Below are 11,325 nucleotides of genomic sequence, written 5' to 3'. Positions count from 1 at the left end.
AGACCTGAGAGGGGTGGCTGTTGCACTATTCAACACACACACACCTCGTTCATGGCGTCGTCGATCTGCTTGAGTTCCTCATAGCGGTCTCTGGACTCTCTCAGGGGCTGGACCATTACGTCCTCAATCTGAGGAAACAGCTGTAACAGGCCCAGAGCGGTCTTTATCACTGACCGTTTGGACTGTGGTACATTCATGTTTTCAATTGAAGTCATATTCCCTGTTAAGCAGATGATGTATATATATAAAAAAAAAAAATTACAATTATTTTTGGTAATTCATCCAAATGTACCCCGATGTGAAGGATGGCTATTCTTCCGACAATATCTGCCAAGCACTATTGATTAGAATCTGTTCAGTGAGGACCTTTTACGACACCAAGGTCACAGCAAAGGAATGAATACCATAAAGGGAGATAATCGTCAACATCAACCTAAATAACCTATATAATTCATATTACATGACTATTTCTAAGCGTTCTCTCATCATACGGACCTTCATGACGGTCTCAAACATGGGGATCAGGACGAACTTGATGAAGCCGATCTGAGCGGTGGGCTTGGTGACCTTCTCTCTGTCCATGAACGGAGCCACAGGCAGACCCTCTGTCTTCTCCCGGTCGCTCTGCAGAGAGAGAGAGAGAAACAACCCATAATACTATTTATTATGTTTACATAATATAAGGTTAATTTATTATTGATGGAGTTACACAAGAACGCAGGTCATGACACATATAACCATTTTAAGTGATTTACTAGGACCGGAACAATACTACTAGTCATACTTAACAGGTGCCGTAGAGCACCCTCTAAGGCATGGTAACAACAATGCAGCTATCCATTGCATACATAACGCTATTGATGATACCCATTGAATCTCAAAAATCAATACACAGCCCTTCCCCGATCAATCTGACAATCAATCACAGCCTGGTATCCGGTTTGAATAGTCTATAATCCCTGATGAGGGGATTATAGACTTTTCAAACGGGATACCGTTTTGGTCAGGGCGGGGGGGGGGTTGAAGCACTTTGGGCCAAGCTCTTCGATTGGTTGATATGTTGCCACATGTGTTAGATAAGTTGGATGTTGCTGTTAACAGAAAGGCATTCTCTCTGCACTCGGCTGACTTTACAGCACCTAAGAAGAGTTGCGGTCTGAACACACACAGTTTTTATGAGTGTTTGTTGTTGTTCTAGTCCAGATTAACAGGTTATCTTCTTGATGGCCATGTGGCTGATAAACCTGTTTATTGATTAAGCTTTATGTTTCTTGTGTAATGATGAGTCATGTCATGATGGCTATTGATTCTATAAACTGATATTATTGAGATATTGCACTAAGATGCCTAAGACCTTGGTTCTACTACACTTTGTACTTTCTCCATGTCACACAAAAAAACTAAAAACAAGTATCTCCATGTTTCAGTGCACTCACATTAATCTCTCACATTAATGTCTAAGTGTAATTACTCTGAGGTTCTCGAAGTACGACCACATGCATGAAGTACCCCTGCCTGCACAAAGTACTCACATCTCCAATAGATATTACCACTGCATAAAGTACTCATATCTCCCATATAGATTACCACAGCATAAAGTACTACCATATGTGGTACTCCTAACTTGATGCTGAACTACTGAATCAAGTACTTCTATCCACATGACATACTACCACTCCATGAAGTAACCTTACCTGCATAAAGCAGTATTTACTGTAAAGAGAGCTCCTACCTGCATGAATAAATACCACTACAAGAGGTACTCCTACCTTTATGAAGTAATACCACTACATTAAGTATTAATACCTGCATGAAGTTCTATCACTACAAGAATTACTCCTACCTGCATGAAGTACTACCACTACATGAAGTACTCCTACCTGCATGAAGTACTACCACTACAAGAAGTACTCCTACCTACATGAACAACTACCACTACATGAAGTACTCCTACCTTCATTAAGTACTACCACTACATGAAGTACTCTTACCTGCATGAAGTACTACCACTACATGAAGTACTCCTACCTGCATGAAATACTACCACTACATAAAGTATTCCTAACTGCATGAAGTACTACCATTACATGAAGTATTCCTACCTGCATAAAGTACTACCACTACGTGAAATACTACCTGCATGAAGTACTACCCCTACTTGAAGTTCTACCTGCATGAAGTACTACCACTACATGAAGTTCTCCTACCTGCATGAAGTACTACCACTACGTGAAGTACTCCTACCTGCATGAAGTACTACCACTACATGAAGTACTCCTACCTGCATGAAGTACTCCTCCAGTAGGCAGTCCACCCAGGGCTCAGCCACCTCCATGGGCCGCACCTCGTTGGAGATGTCACAGCACTTGATCAGGACCATCTTCAGCTGGGGGGGAGGTCAGAGGTCAACAGGAGAGGAGAGGAGGGGGTAGGAACCAGGAGGAGGAGAGGAGGGGAGAGGAACCAGGAGGAGGAGAGGAGGGGAGAGGAACCAGGGGGAGGAGAGGAGGGGGCAGTAGAGAGGGTAGGAACCAGGAGGAGGAGAGGAAGGGAGAGGAACCAGGAGGAGCGGAGAGGAACCAGGGGGAGGAGAGGAGGGGGCAGTAGAGGGGGTAGGAACCAGGAGGAGGAGAGGAGGGGAAAGGAACCAGGGGGAGAAGAGGAGGGGGCAGTAGAGGGGGTAGGAACCAGGAGGAGGAGAGAAGGGGGGAGGAACCAGGAGGAGGAGAGAAGGGGGGAGGAACCAGGAGGAGGAGAGGAGGGGGCAGTAGAGGGGGTAGGAACCAGGGGGAGGAGAGAAGGGGGGACTGCCATTTCTGCTGGTCTTCAGGGTTATTGAATATTATGGAATATATGAATGGCTTATCTTGGTAGATGCGTACAGCATGCACAGAGGCGATCGAGACCAGCAGTACCAGCGCCCACAGCTCACAGAGGAGACTGAGCTCATTCTGAACATGAGAAGCTATCATACGCTCTGGATGAATGTCTTTTGCAAGAACACAGCCCCAGTATGTGAGTTAGTGGGCTACAGCCCTGAGCAGATTGTGTTGTGTTACATGTGTAGACTGGGAGGAGAATGGTCTGCATCGGTGACGCACACATCAGTCATGGTGGTGAAAATTGTGTTTTTTTCGCGGCAGGTGAAAGAGTTAGGCAGACGCTTACACAGGTCACATGCTCCTCATCGCTGTAGTCAAAGACGTCCACCTTCTGCTTGAAGGAGTCCAGGATCTCGCCGTGTCGCGCCATGTCCGTGGCCAGGATCAGCGTGATGGTGCTCTGTCACATAACCACACACACAAACTAGTGACCCTCCAGAAAATGAGTCAAAGCAGGACACAGACTAGCTCAGTTCTCATGACGCCCTACAGTACAGCAGTGTTAGCACATGCTTTTAACCAAAGCAACTTCCCAAACAATATAACGTTTTAGTAAATCCAAATATAAGTTGTCTACTTTATTGGATAGCCCTTTATTACATTTCCTGTCTTCACAGACCGCATTAAACAAGACCCCTCATCCATCGTCACGATGGAGAAGAAACTTTGAGAAGCAAGATAGAAAGAGCTTCCCCCTCCTTCCAGGGAGGGTAAGGAGTCCAGTTGTGGCCATAATTGGCATACACATAGATTTGCTTCAGATCCTGGAGTGCAGACAGTGCGGCTATAGAGGGGCACAGAATACGCAGTCCTGACCTGGCGGATCTGTTTGAAGGCCTCAGGGTCGAAGCTGGCAAAGATGTTGCAGTCGGGCTGGGAGAAGATCTGGAAGGCTATGGCACAGTGATGGTTCTCCAGGGGAGAGATGTCGTTGTAGCGCACCGCTAGGTCTGTCCGAGCATTGACCTGGTACCTGGCAGAGAGACATAGAGATGGAGGGAGAGAGATAGAGGGAGGGGGGAGGGATGGAGGGAGAGAGAGAGATGGAGGGAGGGGGGATGGAGGGAAGAAGGATGAAGGGAGCGATATACAGAGAGAGAGTAGAAGGATTGTAGCAAATAAATAGTAATTATAGCGATTTGTCCAACTAGCTGAAGTAAATCCATAAATGACTCTGTACCTGGACCTGTGTGTGTGTGTGTGTGTTTAGGAGTGTGTGTTCTTACGTGTTGTTGTATCCAGGATGATCCAGGTCGTGACACACAGCTGCGGTCATTAGAATCAAGATGTCCACTTGAGTGAACTTCTCCTGAGAAACACACACACGCAAGCCCACATACAAACACACACACACACACACAAACACACATTATTTTATTTTGCTAGCAGTTCAATGGCCACACACATCGATAAGCTGTGTGTTTCCGTGATAGCCTGATGGTGAATTTGTGAGAGAATGAGGAAGGAAGCAAAAGGGTGGGGAGACACAGTTATAGAGAGGGAGGGAGAGAGAGCGAGAGAGTGTGTGAGAGAGATAGAGAGAAACAGAGAGAGAGTGAGAGTGTGAGGGACAGTGAGAGAGGGAGAGAGAGAGTGAAAGAGTATAATAATGAATAAGAAGTGTCTACATTAGCACATGACTAAGGGAAGCCTCTTAATGAACGGCCCGACTCTGAAATAACAGAACCGCCTGGGAGGGGTTGTCATTGGCAACAGGGAAGCCTCTGTTCATTGGCAGCCTCCCCTCACACAGACACACATACTTGCCCTTGACATAAATACCGTCCGATGTCACAAATACAGTGTATGAAGCAGAGTCGCACTAGCAGAGTATCTACAGAAGAGTACCCTTACCTGGAGGCTGCACTGGCAGATCATGCTGTACATCATCTGTGTCACACAGAAACAATGGCGGAAGTTGTGGAAGGGGTTATTCCTGTAGTTGTCATGGATACATAACTAAAGAGAGAAACAGAGAGGAGATGTCAACGCTGATTTAAAGCCAAGCCTGACAGGGATACAAGAGCCAGAACATCTCTCCCACAATATCATGAAAGTGCTTCAAAAAACAAAGACAACATAACATATGTAAGGTGGCCGAGAGAGAGAGAGAGAGAGGGGGGGGGAGAGAACGTACTAGCCATCGCTTGAGTGTGATGGGGTTGATGGTGAAGTCCTTCACCAGCCCTAAGTCGTGGTACATGTGCTCTAGACAGCTCAGCATCTGGGGGGGGGAAACAGAGAGCGATCCACTCTAAATACATGCAAATGGTTGAGGGTCCTAGACTTATTATAGACACTGACTGATTTTACAATTACATACTATCTACCCTTTTTAGGATTCAGCATGTGTTCTTTAGAAAGAAATTAATTATTATTAGAAATTTTCGAACAAACACAGTTCTTATTAGCCATTTTGGAACAAACATTTTATCAGAAAATATCTAAAAGCTCCGTTTTTTTCCATTTGTATGTTGTCTTCTCGTCTAGCAGCTGAAGTACTGCACTATGATCTAGAAGCAGGGGCTTTGCAGGGGCACCCCTCGGTCTGCAAGTGTAGTAGTGAAATAAACAGGGCCTACCCCAAGTAGTGCCATAGCCGAGACAATAAGATTGTGCATTTCCTTTTTTTCATTAAACATTGTAACATGTTTGTTCAATGTGGAACTTTGTCTTGCTAACATAGTCCGTTACTTTTGATTTGTACCATATTTTCTGCCTGTAGTACCAATCTCTGATCAAATGAAAGTGAACCATTGATTAATTGTTGATGTCGATGGTATAAAGGTATCGATTATGGTCAGGTGGTCTATCTCACCTCATTGGGTTCCCACTGCCAAGCATCAAATGTAGGCTGTCTGAGCGCTTCCACTGTCTCCTTAGACAGATGGTACTACACGCACACACACACACACACACACACACACACACACACACACACACACACACACACACACACACACACACACACACACACACACACACACACACACACACACACACACACAGGGACACAAACATACCCACACACACCAAAACACTCACACACACATGCATACACGCATTCAAACATACACACTCCCACACACGCACAAACGCAAACATACACACACAAACACACACACACACACACACACACACACACACACACACCCACACACACACACAGTCCCACACATGCTCGCAAATACACCCACAAACAAACACGCATGCATGCACGGACACACACATACCAAACACGCACACGCACAGGCACACGTGCACACGGAGGAGGGGAGAGGGGGGGAGGGTATGGAGAAGGAGCGAGAGAAAAGAGAGAGAAAAGAGAGACAGTGTTTTGGAGTTAGGCTTGTTCACATGGCTGAGCTGTGGTCCTTACCTCATTGGCTTCCCACAGCCAGACATCGAAGCCAGGCTTTCTGAGGGCGTCTATGGTCTGTGGTGACAGCATGTACTGCAGACAACACAGGGTCGGTTAACCCTCACGTCTCTGGCTCAGGACCACCTCAGACCACACAGGGTCGGTTAACCCTCACTGTCTCTGGCTCAGGACCACCTCAGACCACAGAGGGTCGGTTAACCCTCACAGTCTCTGGCTCAGGACCACCTCAGACCACACAGGGTCGGTTAACCCTCACTGTCTCTGGCTCAGGACCACCTCAGACCACACAGGGTCGGTTAACCCTCACTGTCTCTGGCTCAGGGCCAGCTCAAGCACACGTTTTAACATACGTGTGGGTGTGTGTAGGGCCGCATGCACACTGTGTTTTTGGACCTTATTAAACACTCTGACAGATGTTGTATGTCTGTGTGTGTGTGTGTGTGTGTGTGTGTGTGTGTGTGTGTGTGTGTGTGTGTGTGTGTGTGTGTGTGTGTGTGTGTGTGTGTGTGTGTGTGTGTGTGTGTGTGTGTGTGTGTGTGTGTGTGTGTGTGTGTGTGTGTGTGTGTGTTTGCAAATATAAATATTAATATTCTGCTCTCACACAAAATCTTAAAACATCACTCAATATAAATCCTCTCTGTCACCTTGTGATTATAGTAAGTATATTTGCCATTAATGATGTGAGACTTCAGTCAGTTAATGGGAGTAAAGAGGAGGGGTTCAAACTAACAACAACTCAGCTGATCTTGATTGGTCAAACACTGTGCCTATCCAACGAGGTGGGAGGGGCATTGCAGAATGTTTGCCTCATACTGCCCTGGGTGTCCCTGGGAACAAAACCATACCCTGACTGGTGCAGGTCTTTGAGCTCACCTTGGGGTAGGAGGGCACGTCCCTGCGCGGCGTCATCTTCTTGTTGTCTTCCAGGTAACTGCTACAAGCCGACCCAACAAGAGAAAAACCTTCAGTCAGTCATGGTGAAATCAACTGATTATATGATGATGAGCTGAATTCATTATTATAGTCTAGTCATGAAATAAACATAAGGACACTTTGGTAGTACTGGTTTTCTACATCTCTACGAGAAGATATATCCTTGAAAGAACTATCAAATATCTCAAAATGAGGCTCTTTGTTTTCCTGCTAAAGTTTGTTAAATCCAAACTTGAATATGAAATACAAAGGGCTTGGCTTTGATAATTAAAGTTCCTGAGAAGGCATCCACCTAATGAGCCACCCTATAAATTAATCCTAATGACCTTCTAATGAGGTGCCTCCTAACAAGCTGCCTCCTAACGATATAGCTCCTAATACGCTTGTTGATCAGATCAGTCGAATTGTTCGATAAAGATGGAGCTCTCACTGTATCAATGCTACTCATGTTAAGGTCATTACCCTCACAAGACAGACACACAGCCTTTACCAATCACATTGTAATCGTGTGATATGTAACCTATTAATATTAGGACTGCAATCATAAGCCGATGCACTGATAACTCTTGTATTGCTGTGAATTCCAATGTCTAAACATAAGGCATCTGCTAATGTACATATTGATCACTGCCATGAAGCTGGGAGTGAAGATGATGATGAGGAATACATTTAACCACAACAGAATGGGGATGGGTTGAGGAGGTTCTAAGACCTGTTGTTCCTGGAAGCCATCTCCTCACGGAGTTTCTTGATATCGCTGCGACATTTCTCTATCTCCACCACCTTCATCCCCTCGACTGCAGAGAGAGACACAGAGGGAGAGAGAGAGAGAGAGAGACAGAGTTGTTGGCATTTAGATGACATGGGTCGTTGTAAGCTCTTCTATTGACCATTCCTGTGTTGTTGACATTTCGTCTGCGAATGTTCTCTTGTGTTGTTGTGGCAATAAAGTGAATTTGAAATCAATTGAATCACGATAGACACAGAGGAGATGGGGATAGGCCTAGAGAGAGAGAGTGAGCGAGAGAGTGGGTGTTGGAGAGCGATGACGTCACCAGTGGCTTTAAGCCGTTTGAATAAGTTAAAGAGTGTGAATTAAAGCGCTGTGGAGGGGGTGGTGTTGCCATGGAGATGGTTAGTGAGTAAACATCCCTTTGATTTACTGATTCATCCCTTTAGAGCAGTACACATCCAGTCAATCGGTCCCTTCTGGCATCCTGCGCTTAACCATCTGATCAATACACACACTTCATTCATGTGTGTGTGTGTGTGTGTGTGTGTGTGTGTGTGTGTGTGTGTGTGTGTGTGTGTGTGTGTGTGTGTGTGTGTGTGTGTGTGTGTGTGTGTGTGTGCGTGCGTGCATGCGTACTGTATATATTTTGATTTACGTGAGTTTGTGTTTGTGTATGTGTTTTTGTTTATACTTGTGTTATGCGTGTGTGTGAGTGTGAATGTGTGCATGTTTAGATTTGAGTGTGTATGTGCTTTTGCACATTCATAGAGTGTGCGTAGGGCAGGCAGAGTGCCCTAAATGACAGCAGAGCATCATCTGAGCACTCTGAAGCAGTATAAAAGGACAGCCTTTCTCTCGGTTAATACCATGTCACCGTGCTTTCAGCCTATGAGCCTGATAGGGCTAATGAATCTATTATCTGGATAGGCACTGTTAGCCATCCTAGTGACTGGAAGACTGAATGTCTTGTTGTTTATCGTTGTTCCAGAACAAATGCACACAGACCCACACTTCAGGGTAACAATGGTGACTGAGGTGATGCTAGGACGATGGTCTGTGCAGGAATTGCTCTGTTGCCGTTACGACAAGGTATCCAGGTACTTAGCATGTATTTATTGTGAGAGGTGGCAAGTTAGCTTTAGCGACTAAAGTAAGCCCACTAAACGAAGCCCACAAGATGGACAAGACGGACATGAGTCGCTGGCATAGCACATCTCTGCATGGAGGGAGGCACATCCACACTGATTTGGACAATCATCAAGACAAATACATATAGACAAACATATAGAAAACATATACCACAGAACAATTTCAATGTTGGCTCTTTGTGGTTGTATTTTCAGTATCCTCAGCGATACATTGGTACTGGTTCGCTACTCAAACACCACAATGTTGCAGTTGGAGATATCCCCTTGGTCATCTGTAAAGAGGCAGAGGTTGTCATAGTTACGGACGCGGTGAGATGTGCTGGGCTATGTGGGGACATGAAGAGGTGGGGGGGGGGGCGGGGGGGGCGTGTGGGTAGTGCAATTGTATTCAATCATTCCCTGCCCGATGCGTTGGCAACACACGCTACATAAATAGAGCAGCGGCCTGGCCGTAAGGGGCAGATACATTAGCGTGCTGAGTTAACATGGCTTGCTACTGTTAGCCAAGCATCTGACCATTAGCATGGCGTGTTAGTGCCATCATAGCATGTGGCTGGTAGCTTTTGGCAGCGTCACGGCATGCAATATGCCGCTTCCCCGGGCATGGCAGGGAGGAACCACACGCCGCTCGCATACATGGCTCTGCACCGCCTCTGGTCTGCATGCTAGCGCCCAGTGACGCATGGGCTGCCTTCGCCTGATATCTAAATTGGGATTCGCTTTTCCGATTGAATTAAGGAATTGTGAGGACCTCTCAAATCTCATGCAATTTATTAAAGCCCAATTATTAGACCCAAAAGGTGCAAGCAAATCCACAATACCTCAGTATCTCATTCTTACAAACACGCCACAAGTTACAAGTACACCTCACCTGCTGTGTTCTGTAGGGATATCAGCGGTCATTGTGTTATTGCCTGTGTAAGGGTCACCAATTGACACAAGTTCAAACCTATAACCAAATTACAGGTTTTGGTTATAGGAAGGACATGCTTACAGCTAAAGTGCATCTTTATGCGGGTGATACAACATTTTCCCCTTTGCCAATTCAAGCTGTAGAAGTGCTCCAGACTGCCTTTAAATAGTTTCAGGCCTCAGTGTATGGTCTAAAGTGTATTCTGATTGCTAAGAAAACCATAGGCATGATGTTTTCCAGGTGTTTTCCAGATCGTAGATAATGTTAGCATTCATATCTGCAATGAGATGTCAAGGCCCTCACCTTTCAATTGAAATAGTTTAATCCTATAAGTACTCGGTTAGTTGGGTGGAGGACAGGCTCTTATTTTGAATACCTTTTGAAGAAGAAAGAAACTGAAAGTCAGGCTGGGTTTAAATGATCCAAATAGGGATCTGAATTTAGCAGTAAGAAAAACATTTCAAGCAGTTGATGCAATGTTCTGGACTATGGGAACATTAATAACTGACTTGCTGCCTAATCTCCAATTCACTGCCTATACCCTGTTTATCACAGTTATCTACATTTTATATCCATCTAATTGTCCCACACAAATCGCTGTTTATTTTATGATCTGGATCATGTTCTTCATGAAGCCTTAGGAGACTGCAGCATTGTTTCTCTACCCAGGGTTTGCGTTGGAACTTAGAAACCAGTTTTCTTCTATTTCGCGCTCCAGAATACACTCCAGCTTAATGATTTAGTCTCCCTAGGAGAGTTCAAAGCTCTGATAAATTTTATATATCTAAAGAATGCAATTACTGTTCCTGTAGCAGGTTTTGTTCTGTGTATCCATTATCGTATCCTCTCTTTTTTCCTTAATGATCCATGGTCTGATTTGACATTTTGTATTCTATAATTGTATAACCTTTTAATTGTACTGGTGTGCAATCTGGTCTCCCTTGAAAATGAACCTTTTATCTAAAGTTCCTGGTTAAGAAACAAAGATTGAATGAAAGGGCCGACCACCGTACCCTCTTCCTTCTCAGTCAGTACATTACACACACATGAATGGATCGCTGACCTCATTCAGCTTCAAAGTGCTTCACAGTGGAATTATTTACAGCAATTCATCCATTCAGCAATTTATCCATCCACCCATCTAACTATTCATCCGTCCACTTATTTATCCATGCGACCATCTAACTATTTATCCATCCATCCATTCATCCATTCATCAATTGATCCACCTATTACTCCACCATCCATCCAGTTATCCATCCATCCACCTATTCGTAGTCTTGGGGCAGAGCCTATCCTAGCTGACATGGGTGAAAGACAGGGACACTGCACAG

General features: G+C 45.1%; 1 protein-coding gene across 7 annotated transcripts in view; it reads right to left on the bottom strand.

Moving 5' to 3' along the window:
- pde9aa (phosphodiesterase 9aa) overlaps positions 1-11,325 on the bottom strand; it is a 28,159-nt gene that overhangs the window by 1,081 nt on the left and 15,753 nt on the right. For 5 of the 7 annotated variants that reach the window (XM_060039867.1, XM_060039866.1, XM_060039872.1 and 2 more), the window contains 12 exons: positions 7,910-7,994; positions 7,138-7,198; positions 6,262-6,336; positions 5,701-5,775; positions 5,020-5,106; positions 4,737-4,841; positions 4,109-4,191; positions 3,699-3,855; positions 3,169-3,282; positions 2,282-2,386; positions 496-624; positions 45-140 (listed from right to left, as the gene is read on the bottom strand). In XM_060039867.1, coding sequence (XP_059895850.1) covers positions 45-140; positions 496-624; positions 2,282-2,386; positions 3,169-3,282; positions 3,699-3,855; positions 4,109-4,191; positions 4,737-4,841; positions 5,020-5,106; positions 5,701-5,775; positions 6,262-6,336; positions 7,138-7,198; positions 7,910-7,994 — 1,172 coding nt within the window. The remainder of the gene's footprint in view (positions 1-44; positions 141-495; positions 625-2,281; positions 2,387-3,168; positions 3,283-3,698; positions 3,856-4,108; positions 4,192-4,736; positions 4,842-5,019; positions 5,107-5,700; positions 5,776-6,261; positions 6,337-7,137; positions 7,199-7,909; positions 7,995-11,325) is intronic. The other 2 variants (XM_060039869.1, XM_060039868.1) reach the window with 2 other exon arrangements.

Source organism: Gadus macrocephalus, chromosome 20 (genome assembly GCF_031168955.1).
Source record: "Gadus macrocephalus chromosome 20, ASM3116895v1".
Lineage (NCBI taxonomy): Eukaryota > Metazoa > Chordata > Actinopteri > Gadiformes > Gadidae > Gadus > Gadus macrocephalus.
Note: the sequence above shows the minus strand (reverse complement) of the source record. Positions and strands in the feature narration are given on the sequence as shown.